Source organism: Pelophylax lessonae (assembly GCF_965119305.1).
Source record: "Pelophylax lessonae genome assembly, chromosome: 10".
Classification (NCBI taxonomy): domain Eukaryota; kingdom Metazoa; phylum Chordata; class Amphibia; order Anura; family Ranidae; genus Pelophylax; species Pelophylax lessonae.
The window spans coordinates 212937959-212952031 of NC_138777.1; the positions used below are offsets into that span (position 1 = coordinate 212937959).

The 14073-nt window shown below is 40.6% G+C and overlaps 1 protein-coding gene across 2 annotated transcripts in view; it reads right to left on the reverse strand.

Moving 5' to 3' along the window:
* LOC309565450 (hepatocyte nuclear factor 4-beta-like) overlaps positions 1–13554 on the reverse strand; it is a 59645-nt gene extending 46091 nt beyond the window's left edge. Inside the window, exons 1-2 of one of the 2 annotated variants that reach the window (XM_082270417.1) lie at positions 13465–13554; positions 13092–13299 (exon numbers count right to left, since the gene is read on the reverse strand). In XM_082270417.1, the coding sequence (XP_082126543.1) occupies positions 13092–13206 (115 nt within the window). In that variant the 5' untranslated portion in view covers positions 13207–13299; positions 13465–13554. Of the gene's footprint in view, positions 1–13091; positions 13300–13391 lie in introns of both variants that reach the window. The other variant, XM_082270416.1, reaches the window with a different exon arrangement.
* Between the last annotated feature and the right edge of the window lie 519 nt (positions 13555–14073).

Genomic DNA, 14073 nt, shown 5'->3' on the forward strand with positions numbered 1-14073 from the left:
TACTTTTTCAAGACACTGTATTTTACCAAAAATTGGGTTATATTGTTATTTTTCTGCAATAAATTCATTAAAGTGTATTTTTTCCCAAAAAATTGCGTTTAAAAATCGCTGCGCAATTACCATGTGACATAAAAACAATTGCAATAATCGCCATTTCATTCTTTAGGGTCTCTGCTAAATTGGGTTTCAAAAACCGCTGCGCTTCAGCCCGCATTAAGGAGTTTGGGGTTTTTGCAGATTCACACTTACCTAGGTGGATGCTGCAGCTGTCCCCCGCCTCTAAGACTGAGAACCGAGCAATCAAACACCGTACATTCGTCGATCGCTCGGTTCTCACACAGTGGACCAACACCAGCAGAAGACTAGGCTCCACGGTCACCATCAAATGTAACTGAACTTGATCAGTTCTGCAATGAAGAGAGGGCAAATAATGCAAATTCTAGAGGAGTAAAGTTAGTAGAGACAAATCCTCAAATCCTACTAAAGGCTGGAAATAAAGGAAAAGGTGGTCCAACAAAACACTGACATAAGGGGGGCGATCCTTTTTCCAACTCAGTGATTCTGTTTTTAGTTTTTTTTTATTTTTTCTGACGTGTTGGTGTGAGTAAATACAGCTGGATGCATAGGTGTGTGCACCCCAAAGCTCAAACACACATGCATGTATGTATATATATATATATATATATATATATATATATTATATACAGTGCCTTGCGAAAGTATTCGGCCCCCTTGAACTTTTCGACCTTTTGCCACATTTCAGGCTTCAAACATAAAGATATAAAACTGTAATTTTTTGTGAAGAATCAACAACAAGTGGGACACAATCATTTCCCAAGCTTTAAACATCCCAAGGAGCACTGTGCAAGCGATAATATTGAAATGGAAGGAGTATCAGACCACTGCAAATCTACGAAGACCTGGCCGTCCCTCTAAACTTTCAGCTCATACAAGGAGAAGACTGATCAGAGATGCAGCCAAGAGGCCCATGATCACTCTGGATGAACTGCAGAGATCTACAGCTGAGGTGGGAGACTCTGTCCATAGGACAACAATCAGTCGTATACTGCACAAATCTGGCCTTTATGGAAGAGTGGCAAGAAGAAAGACATTTCTTAAAGATATCCATAAAAAAGTGTCGTTTAAAGTTTGCCACAAGACACCTGGGAGACACCAAACATGTGGAAGAAGGTGCTCTGGTCAGATGAAACCAAAATCGAACTTTTTGGCAACAATGTAAAACGTTATGTTTGGCGTAAAAGCAACACAGCTCATCACCCTGAACACACCATCCCCACTGTCACACATGGTGGTGGCAGCATCATGGTTTGGGCCTGCTTTTCTTCAGCAGGGACAGGGAAGATGGTTAAAATGGATGGGAAGATGGATGGAGCCAAATACAGGACCATTCTGGAAGAAAACCTGATGGAGTCTGCAAAAGACCTGAGACTGGGACGGAGATTTGTCTTCCAACAAGACAATGATCCAAAACATAAAGCAAAATCTACAATGGAATGGTTCACAAATAAACATATGCAGGTGTTAGAATGGCCAAGTCAAAGTCCAGACCTGAATCCAATCGAGAATCTGTGGAAAGAATTGAAAACTGCTGTTCACAAACGCTCTCCATCCAACCTCACTGAGCTCGAGGTGTTTTGCAAGGAGGAATGGGCAAAAATTTCAGTCTCTCGATGTGCAAAACTGATAGAGACATACCCCAAGCGACTTACAGCTGTAATCGCAGCAAAAGGTGGCGCTACAAAGTATTTACTTAAGGGGGCTGAATAATTTTGCACGCCAAATTTTTCAGTTTTTTATTTGTTAAAAAAGTTTAAAATATCCAATAAATTTCGTTCCACTTCATGATTGTGTCCCACTTGTTGTTGATTCTTCACAAAAAATTACAGTTTTATATCTTTTTTTTTTTAACAGTTAAATTTTTATTTTATTGTTACACATATAAACATCACAATCATTCCAATACAATACATTACTCTGCACAAGGAATAGTTTTATCCGTACCTACTAACACACACAAAAAAAAAAAAAAAAAAAAAAAAAAAAAATTTTATATCTTTATGTTTGAATCCTGAAATGTGGCAAAAGGTCGAAAAGTTCAAGGGGGCCGAATACTTTCACAAGGCACTGTATATATACACATACACACTTGTCAAAAGTATTGGGACGACTGCATTTACACGCACATGAACTTTAATGGCATCTCAGTCTCAGTCCGTAGGGTTCAATATTGAGTTGGCCCACCCTTTGCAGTTATAACAGCATCAACTCTTCTGTGAAGGCTGTCCACAAGGTTTGTGTATATGGGAACATTTGACCATTCTTCCAGAAGCAAATTAGTGACGTCAGGCACAGATGTTGGACGAGAAGGGCTGGCTCGCAGTCTTTGCTCTAATTCATCCCAAAGGTGTTCTGTCGGGTTGAGGTCCGGACTCTGTGCAGGCCAGTCAAGTTCCTTCACCTCAAACTCGCTCATCCATGTCTTTATGGTCCTTGCTTTATGCACTGGTCCAAATCAATCGGTGGAGGGGGGATTATAGTGTGGGGTGTTTTTCAGGGGTTGGGCTTGGCCCCTTAGACTCTTAGGGCGTCAGCATACCAAGACATTTTGGAAAATTTCATGCTCCCAAATTTGTGGGATGGCCCCTTCCTGTTCCAACATGACTGCGCACCAGTGCACAAAGCAAGGTCCATAAAGACATGGACTTAGCATGGGTGGCGGAAAATTAACTTCAAGTGCAATAATTTACATTATAATAGTAACTAAAACATATAAAATTAAGTGTAACAATCTAAAAAATAAAAATTCCAAAGTGCTCTACTGGTGTGAACCTTCCAACTAAAAAGTTTTTGCACTTAAGTTAAATTGTATGGCAAATATCTGTAGAGGGGTTTCACCATCACTGCTAAGTTTTGAAAAAGATGTATGCCTTATTTTCCTTTTGATGTGTATTACAGGTGACATTACATGTGAGGCACTGATATGGACTGATAGGCAGCACTAATAGGCACTTGTTCTCAGCACTGACTGGCACTGATGAGGCTGCACTGATTGGCAGCACTGAGAGGTGGCACTTATTGGCAGCACTGATGGGTACTGAAAGGTGGCACTGATAGGCAGCACTGATTGGCAGCACTGTTGGGCACTAATAGGCATCACTGGTGGCTACTGATAGGCGACATTGGTGGGCACTGATTGGTGGCACTGATAGGAAGCACTGATAGGCACTGTTAGATATCACTGATGGGCATGAATACAGTAGATGGTCAGAGACTGCAGACGTGATACAGTAGATGGTCAGAGATTGCAGACAGGATACAGTAGATGGTCAGAGACTGCAGACATGATACAGGAGATGCTCAGAGACTGCAGACATGATACAGTAGATGGTCAGAGACTGCAGACGTGATACAGTAGATGGTCAGAGATTGCAGACAGGATACAGTAGATGGTCAGAGACTGCAGACATGATACAGGAGATGCTCAGAGACTGCAGACATGATACAGTAGATGGTCAGAGACTGCAGACATGATACAGTAGATGGTCAGAGACTGAGGACATGATACAGGAGATGGTCAGAGACTGCAGATGTGATACAGGAGATGGTCAGAGACTGCAGACGTGATACAGGAGATGGTCAGAGACTGCAGACATGATACAGTAGATGGTCAGAGACTGCAGACGTGATACAGGAGATGGTCAGAGACTGCAGACGTGACACAGGAGATGGTCAGAGACTGCAGACGTGATACAGTAGATGGTCAGAGACTGCAGACGCGTAATACAGGAGATGGTCAGAGACTGCAGACGTGATACAGGAGATGGTCAGAGACTGCAGACATGATACAGGAGATGGTCAGAGACTGCAGACATGATACAGGAGATGGTCAGAGACTGCAGACGTGATACAGGAGATGGTCAGAGACTGCAGACATGATACAGGAGATGGTCAGAGACTGCAGACATGATACAGTAGATGGTCAGAGACTGCAGACATGATACAGGAGATGGTCAGAGACTGCAGACATGATAGACATCCCTGTGTTCATCACTGACAGAACAGCGGTCTGCTGTGCTTACATCAGTAGATCGCCGTTCGGCCTCCATGGGGAGCGATCGCGGGTGCACGGCAGACATTGCGTCCGCCGAACCCGCTGATTGGCTCCCCTTCTGTGGCCAATTGGCGCACGCGCCTCCACTAGCTGTCTCACGAAGCGATGTACAGTTACATCTTTTCTCGGGACAGAGCCGACCTGCCGCTATATAAGTACGGCGGCTAGTTGGCAAGTGGTTAATGTCTGTTCTATGTATCCCGTGTGTTTTTCAGTGGTAAACCTGCTGCAATCTCTCTGAACAAACACGCATGTTTTCTCAGCGCAATGATGGTACGAGGAGATCCGGTCACTCATTAACTGCACAACAAATAGCACAGCACAGATCTGACCCCGCTATCTTCATCCGGCAATTATTTGTTCTAGCAATTCCATCAGATGACACACATTCTGTTTTCACATATAGCAGGGGCCCAAATTCTTCAGATTGCCTTCAGGAGGATGGCGAGGAAATGCAACAACGCTGCTCTTTATGTAAAAAAATAAATAAAAATGACTGCTCGCTATGCGAGCTAATAGGGTTCACTCTCTCGCTGTTACATGAGCAAGGGGAGGAGCTGTAGGCAGTGAATTTTGGATGTGGATGGCTCCCCCCTCCAAGACAATGATCCAAAACATAAAGCAAAATCTACAATGGAATGGTTCACAAATAAACATATCCAGGTGTTAGAATGGCCATTAAAAGTCCAGACCTGAATCCAATCGAGAATCTGTGGAAATAACTGAAAACTGCTGTTCACAAACACTCTCCATCCAACCTCACTGAGCTCGAGCTGTTTTGCAAGAGGAATGGGCAAAAATTTCAGTCTCTCGATGTGCAAAACAGATAGAGACATACCCCAAGCGACTTACAGCTGTAATCGCAGCAAAAGGTGGCGCTACAAAGTATTAACTTAAGGGGGCTGAATAATTTTGCACGCCCAATTTTTCAGTTTTTTATTTGTTAACAAAGTTTGAAATATTCAATAAATTTCGTTCCACTTCATGATTGTGTCCCACTTGTTGTTGATTCTTCACAAAAAATTACAGTTTTGTATCTTTATGTTTGAAGCCTGAAATGTGGCAAAAGGTCGCAAAGTTCAAGGGGGCCGAATACTTTCGCAATGCACTGTATATATACATAAATATATATATATATATATTTTTTTTTTTTAAATAATTAATGAATATTAATTTTATTTATTTTTAAGAATTGATGAATATTAATATTATTATATTTATTTTTAAGTATTGATTATTATTATTTTATTGATTATTTAATTAAACAAACAAAATATTGCTTGCCAAAGTGTCAGGCTCCAGCCAGAACTTTTTTTTTGTTTAGATGGAGTAGGAAAAGGTAAAATTTTTGTCTTTACTGTTGTGTCCCCATAGGAAGTAGGAAGAATTCTCCCTAGTAGGGGACACAACGGGTCCCCACACTTCCCCACTCCAGCCAAAACTAAACAAAGCAAACAAAAAAGTTTGGTCTTAATGTTCACTATAAATAAGGCAAATTAAAGATTTCCTTTATATATATATATATATATATATATATATACACACATATATAAATAATTGATGAATATTAATATTGTTATGTTTACTTTTAAGAATTGATTTATTATTACTTTTTTATTGATTATTTAATTAAACAAGCAAAATATTGCTTGTCAAAATCAGGCTCCAGCCAGAACTTTTTTTTTTGTTTAGATGGAGTAGCAAAGGTTACATTTTTTTGTCTTTACTGTCGTGTCCCCATAGGAAGTAGGAAGAATTCTCCCTAGTAGGGGACACAATGGGTCCCCACACTTCCCCACTCCGGCCAAAACTAAATGAAAGAAACAAAAAAGTTTGGTCTGAATGTTCACTATAAATAAGGCAAATTAAAGATTTCCTTTATATATATATATATATATATATATATATATATATATACACATCTAAATAATTGATGAATATTAATATTGTTATGTTTACTTTTAAGAATTGATTTATTATTACTTTTTTATTGATTATTTAATTAAACAAGCAAAATATTGCTTGTCAAAATCAGGCTCCAGCCAGAACTTTTTTTTTGTTTAGATGGAGTAGCAAAGGTTAAATTGTTTTGTCTTTACTGTCGTGTCCCCATAGGAAGTAGGAAGAATTCTCCCTAGTAGGGGACACAATGGGTCCCCACACTTCCCCACTCCGGCCAAAACTAAATAAAAGAAACAAAAAAAGTTTGGTCTGAATGTTAACTATGAATAAGGCAAATTAAAAATGTCCTTTTTTTTTTTTTTTTTTTTGCTAGTTGTAATTTATTTTATTGCCTATTGATAAAAAAAAAAAAGAGTGTCTGGTCCGGTCATGCAGGAGCAGAGCAGTCAAATTTCCCAATGCATTGTGAAAACTAAGAATTTTTTCTTTCAGCTGTATCCAGATTATGGCCATTCACAAAAAGAAAAAAAATAATAATTTCCCTCCATGTATCCAGAAGTATGAGGTGATTCAAGAGAATCATTTGTCATATCATCAGGATCAGATTATATTTCCTTTATGGATTTGTCTCCTGAACAATAAATTGTATGTCTGTGAACTGAGCCTTGTAAATGTCACATAAAAAGCCACATTGTGCCTAAAATGATTTGTGTTTGCTTTACATGACACCTTGTCCCTGATCCTGAACATGGAAAACACGGCGACAGTAAAACATGCCGTATGAATGGACTGATTCATCCATATTGGATCAATATTTGCTGTTTGGCTCCAGTAATAATTGGGGCATTCAAGTCCCTCATTTTATGATTTTCAGAGGAAAAAATGGTCTTAGAAAGTCTACAAAGATGGAAAAGTTTAAAGTCGGAGTATCTGGGACTGCTCCTGGAAATCAGGGACCATCACAGCTCATAACAATGTAGCAATGACAATGTGATTACTGATATGATATTCTCTAATACAGTGCGGCTGATTTACTAAACGAGAAGAGTGTAAAATCTGGTGCTGCTGTGCATGGTGGCCAACCAGCTTCTAACTTCAGTTTGTTCCATTAAGCTTTGACAATAAAACCTGGAAGCTGATTGGTTTCTATGCAGAGCAGCACCAGATTTTGCACTCTCCAGTTTTAGTAGATCAACCCCAATGTATTCATATATATAATATAACATACAATGTCATTAATTATTAATAGAGATGACACACCGGGGTAAAAAGACTCTGGGGTTGATTTACTAAAGGGAAAAAGATTGTGCACTTTGCAAGGTGCAGTTTAACTCTACAAGTGCAGTTGCTCCAGAGCTTAGTAAATGAGGAGAAGCTCTGCTGACTTCCATCATCCAATCACGTGCAAGCAAAAATGCTGTTTTTTTTATTCTCCTTGCACGTTATTGGGTATTCTTTGCAAAGTGAAGCCTTACCTCATTTACTAAGCTCTGGAACAAATGCACTTGCAGAGGGGAACTGCACTTTGTAAAGTGCACAGTCTTTTTGCCTTTAGTAAATCAACCCCAGCCTGCCCTCTGCTGCACACACTGCTGCGACAGAAAGTCCTGCAACTTTGCCCTGCAACTTTCTTCCGACTTCCATGCGCATTTCCCATACTGTGTTCAAAACCCACTAGGTGGGCAATCTGCTTTGGGTGTCAATGTAATCCTATCGACACCCAGAATGTCAAACGCAAACACAGTGCTCAGTAGCATGCGATCCAGTTGCATTGCGTTTTTTTAAGTAAAGCATGCACTACTTTAGGTTAGATCCTGAGTGATTTCAGCCCATTCAAATGATTGGGCTGAAAGTCGCACTGCACTGAATCACACAGTAATACGTGGTGCGTTCCCGTGCGATTCCATTGTGAAGTGCGCCTAAATCAAATAATAACAAAAATTATATATATATATATATATATATATGTATATAGTGTGTAGTCCATAATTCATTTGAATTTTGTTCTTTGACTTGTCAAAACTAGTACAAATATACAAATCCCATTTTCCTGATATATATATATATATCATATACACAGACACATACACACATATTCCTAATTTAACTAAGAGCAACAAAATACTTGTGTTTTCTTCTTCCCTGGATTTGCCTTTCCTTGTTTGTTTTCATCATTAACCCTGAAGAAGCTATGAATATTATGCAACACGAAACGCGTTGTATAAGGTTTCACCTTATAATGTTGAGCCAAGACCATTGTTCTCCATCCTTCTTTAATGGATAATAATAAAAGCGAGGCCAATGACCCACTTGGGGATTTACATATTTGGGGATTTACATATTTACAAAGTCAGGTTGAAAAAAGACACAATTCCATCTGACTCAATCAACAGAAAACAAAAAAAGCAAAGAAAACCCAACCATGCAATCCCATATACACAATCCTATACCCGCAGTTGATCCAGAGGAAGGCGAAAAACCCCAGCAAAGCATGATCCAATTCGCTACAGCAGGAGAAAAAAAATTCCTTCCTGATCCCCTGAGAGGCAATCGGATATTCCCTGCATCAACTTTACCTATAAATGTTAGTGCCCACTATTATGTACATCTAGGAAAGAATCCATACTTTTTTTAAAAGCAATCTTCTGAGCTGGCCAGAACCACCTCTGGAGGGAGTCTATTCCACATTTTCACACAGCTCTTACTGTAAATAAACCTTTACGTATTTGGAGATGAAATCTCTTTTCCTCCAGACATAAAGAGTGCCCCCTTGTCCTCTGTGTTGACCTTAAAGTGAACAACTCAACACCAAGTTCACTATATGGACCCCTTATGTATTTATACATGTTGATCATATCCCCCCTTAATCTCCTCTTCTCAAGAGAGAATAAATTCAGTTCCTCCAATATTTCCTCATAGCTGAGCTCCTCCATGTCTCATATCAGTTTTGTTGCCCTTCTCCGCACTTTCTCCAGTTCCCCGATATCCTTTTTGAGAACTGGTGCCCAAAACTGAACGGCATATTCCAGATGAGGTCTTACTAATGATTTGTACAGGGGCAAAATTATATCTCTCTCTCTGGAGTCCATTCCTCTCCTAATACAAAAAAGGACTTTGCTTGCTTTGGCTTGGCATTGCATGTTATTATTAACCCTATGATCTACCAGAACACCCAGATCCTTCTCCGCTATGGATTCCCCCAGTTCTACTCCACCTAGTATGTATGATGCATGCATATTCTTAGCCCCCAAGTGCATAACTTTACATTTATCAACATTAAACCTCATTTGCCACATGAAACAGTGCATTGAGGTCGGCTTGTAAATTGGAGACATCCTGTAAGGAAGTTATTCCACTGCAAAGCTTGGTGTCATCTGCAAACACTGAAATGGTACATTTTAATCCCAGACCCGATATCATTTATAAAGTAAGGGTTCCAACACTGAACCTTGGGGTACACCACTGATAACTTTAGACCATTCAGAGTGAGAATCATTAACCACTACTCTCTGAATTCTATCTTTTAGCCAATTTTCTATCCTTTCACAAACTGATCTTTCCAAGCCTGTAGACTTTACCTTACACATTAGCCGTGTGTGGGGAACTGTGTCAAACGCTTTTGCAAAATCCAAATATACCACGTCCACAGCCACCCCTCCTGTCTTTTTCCAGCAAGAACTCATCTATGTGGCCTTTTATTAAACTCTCCAGTATCTTCCCGACTATAGAAGTTAAACTAACAGGTCTATAGTTACTTGGCAAAGACTTTGATAACTTTTTAAATATAGGCACCACATTGGCCCTACGCCAATCCAGTGGTACAATTCCAGTCCTTAACGAATCCCTAAAAATTAGAAACAAACAAACAAACAGAAACAAACAGTGCTCAGTTCTTTTAGGATGCGTGGGTGGATTCCATCTGGTCCAGGCGCTTTATCCACCTTTATTCTGTCTAAATATTTCTGGACCATATCACTTTTGAGCCATTGTGGATCATTTGGGGCTGTGTCAATACCATCCCCATTATGGTCATGAACTCCCCCATGCTCCTTTGTATACACAGAACTGAAGAAAGTATTCTGACTTTTTTACTAATAATATATTTGAAGAATTGTTTGGGGTTTGTCCTACTACCTTTTGCAATCTGTCGTTCATTTTGAATTTTTGCATCTTTGATTTCCTTTTTACATATTCTGTTATATTCTTTGTAACAATTAAACGATGATAGTGTTCCTTCATTTTTATATTTTTTAAAAGCTCTTTTCTTATTATTTATAGCTTTTTTTAACTTTGGCCGTGAGCCACATAGGTTTTATTTTTAGCCTTTTAAGCTTATTACTCATAGCAATATACTTTACTCATATCAATATACTTTGCAGTGAGTTTGCATACAGTCTTTTTGAAGCATTCCCATTTTTGTTCTGTGTTCATCTATGCCAATATTCACTCCCAGTCTAAATCTTGGATAACAGCCCTCATCCTTGGAAAATTTGTTCTCTTAGGCCCCTTTCACACAAGTGGACCGTTCAGATCCGCCTGTCTGTTTTTCAGGCGGATCTGAACGGATGCCCCATGCATCTCTATGGGGCATCGGATGTCAGAGGAGACATGTCCGCTGACATCCGATCCATCAAATCCGGATGGATGGAAACCCTATTTTCTATCCGTCTGGCGTATCGGTTCGGATGAGAACGGACAGAGAGTCCGTTCTAATCCGATTCCTCCATAGAGAAGAATGGGGACCTGACAGCTCTGTCTCCGCACACAGCATGGAGACAGAACTGCCATCCACCTGCTCAGCGGGGGATCGGCGGATCGATCCCCCGCTGAGAAAAACGGAGTCCGTCGACAGACTAATAATAATAGATAAAAATTCAGCGGAGCTGAGGAAGTCCCGTGCAGTGGGACGTAACGCGTGCGAAGGGGGAGGGGCCGGTGACGTCACCCGCCATCCATTGCGGTCGAGACCGCTGTGTGTAATACAATCTGCTCATCACATGCACTTGTATAGTGCTTTACAAGGTAATTTTTATGATTTTATGCTATGTTCAATAAAGTAATTTATTGCGGTAATGCACTATGTCCGGACCTTTGTTTTCCTATGGACCTGTGACCCGCTTTATGGACCTGTGATCTGTTACCTGTGAGCCTTATCTTCTGATGAAGAGGAATACTGATTTGATCTATATTTGTGATATCCTTGGATAAAGTTTGTCTTACTAGCCCGTCTGGTGACACAGGGGCTAAGTGTGAGGTGAGAGGCTAATGAGACTGGGTGGAGGATTACCAGCACATTGAAGAGCACTGAATGTTTATATCTTGTGCATGCTTCACCATAATTTTTACCTGTGGACTGCTCTCCTCGATATCTTCTTCATAATCCATATTTGATAGCGCTGCACTTTTTGTTATATATCCGTCGACAGACTACCATGTGTGAAAGGGGCTTTAGAGTTAAGTGTTTTTATATTTTCTGTATGCGTTTGTTGTTTACAGCCTTAAGGCCCGTACACACGATACGAAAATCTGAAGGGAAATTTCGTCCGACGAATGATCTGCCGATTTTCGGATTGTTAGTATGGTGCATTCGACAGCCGATTACGAATTTTCGGACAACAAAAACTGGATGTGCAGGCTATATAATTTTTATCATACGTCAACACAACGTCCGATTTTCACTTAGTTAGTACAGTTTTCGTCCGAAAAAAATCGTAAGAGCAAGACAAGGCATGCTCAGAGAGGAAAGAACACATACAAAACAATTCAACACATGACATCACTTCTGAAGTAGAATTCTGTCGTACGGGAAAATTCGTATGAAAATAACCTCTTCACTTTCGACATCAGACTAGCATGCAACAAAAAACGGACGACAGATCGTTCGATAATCTGATTGTGTGTACGGGGCTTTAGGCTGACTATACATGTTAAATTTTCTTGTACAGATTTCTGTTAGATTTACCCAAAACCATATAATAGGAGGTCAAAACTAAACAACACTTTCAATTGTATCCTATAAGGCAAGCCTTTGTACTACATAGTTAAAGGTAAATCTACAGAAAATTGTAAGAAAATTGTATAATGTATGGCCAGCCTAACATTAAATGAAATCATGTTATAGTCACTGCTACCCAGATGTTCTTTTCTATGAACATTAGTAATAGGCTCTGCATGGTTTGAGATTTCCAGGTCCAACAGAGCATAATTTCTGGTCGGGGCCTCAGTAAACTGTACTATTAAATTGTCTTGCAATAGGTTTATAAATGTTTGCCCTTTAACTGTTCCAGCAGTGCCATTACTCCAGTCAATGTCTGGGTAGTTAAAATCCCCCATTATTATCACTGTCCCAGTCCTTGCAGCCCTTTCTATCTGTGCAATGAGCTGAGTTCACCTCCTCGTTAATACTGGGATTATTTACTAAAACTGGAGAGTGCAAAATCTGGTGCAGCTGTGCATAGAAACCAATCAGCTTCCAGGTTTAATAGTCAAAGCTTGATGGAACAAGATTAAAGCCCTGTACACACGAGTAGAAATTCGGCCGGGAAATTTCGTCCGACGACCGATCTGCCGATTTTCGGATTGTTAGTATGATGCTTCCGACAACCTACTCCGACTTTTCGGCCGAAAAAATTCTGGTGTGCAGGCATTAAAATTTTTATCCTCCGTCAAAACACGTCCGATTTTCGTCTCATTAGTACAGATTTCGATGGGGAAAAATCTTTTGAGCAAAACTAGGCATGCTCAGAGATGAAAGAACACATAGAAAGCAATCCAACACATGACATCACTTCTGAAGTAGAATTTTGTCGTACGGGAAAATTCGTGTGCAGTCTTAAGCACATTCCAACCAACAGACACGCACTCTGGACAAAAGACGGACGACCGGTCGGCAGAAATTCATTGCGTGTGTGCGGGGCTTAAGTTAGAAGCTGATTGGCTACCGTGCACAGCTGCACCAGGTTTTGCACTCTCCAGTTTTAGTAAATCTCCACCACTGAGTCATCCCCGAGGGAAATCTATTTGATCAAGTAAGAACGGCGGTAAAAGTGTCCCTTACCGGTATTAGAAGGCAGCACCCGGACACTGTCAAATTCCAGCATTGTGTAACTGGCGTCCAGCGTTTCGGTGTAGTCTGGCAGTTCCATCTCCATCATGGCTTCGCAATACTTCATAGTTAACTATCAGCAAACGCCAGGTCAAACCGCTGCGGCCAGCTGCCAATCACCCGCCTGTTCCCCCCCTAGAAGGTCCTGGCCGAGGCGAACCTGTTCCAAAAAAAAAAAATCAATGAGCTCCTAGCTAGATCTGTGTGACACGACCGAGCCCGCCCGCCCACCCCCTGTCACAGAGCCGTCACCTGCAATAACTGAGTGTCATAAATAGGTATATGATATAGATAAGGCTGGAGCAGCCTCAGATTCCATCCTCACCCCAAGCACAGGCCTTGTGTAAACACCATTAAAAACAACCGCTATGGCGCTACAAGCCACCCGGATTAGCTTTCACCGGGCAATTATTTACCAAACACACGCTATGTATGACATACTGAGAGCATTGCGCAATGGCGTGACTCAGAGCTGCTAACCTGAGCCGGCAGATATGATGTGCGTTCGTTTACTTTTGAACTTTGATGGGGGAAAACCTGAAATTTTCACCTGACAAAAAAATAAAATTTAGCAACACACCTTTTCTCTATGTAGCACTACTCCCTGGGGAGCTGCTGGTTACGGATTCCCCTGGGTTACCCATAGCAACAATTTGACAATATAGCATGTTCTAAGTGCTCAGCTCAGTCAGAAAACAGCCCAGGGGTTTTGGTTTTTGTTTATTTATTTGAGAACTGGGATAGGAGAAGGGATGAGTGGGATACTCCAACTGAACAAACTATGCGCAATTGCTGGGACTTCTATGTAATGCTGAGTGCGGCAAGGCCGCTGCTTCACCTTGCCACTTTAGTGACGAAGAATTAACCACTTTCAGACCGGAGGATTTTCCCCTTAATGACCAGGCCCTATTTTGCGATTCGGCACTGCGTTACT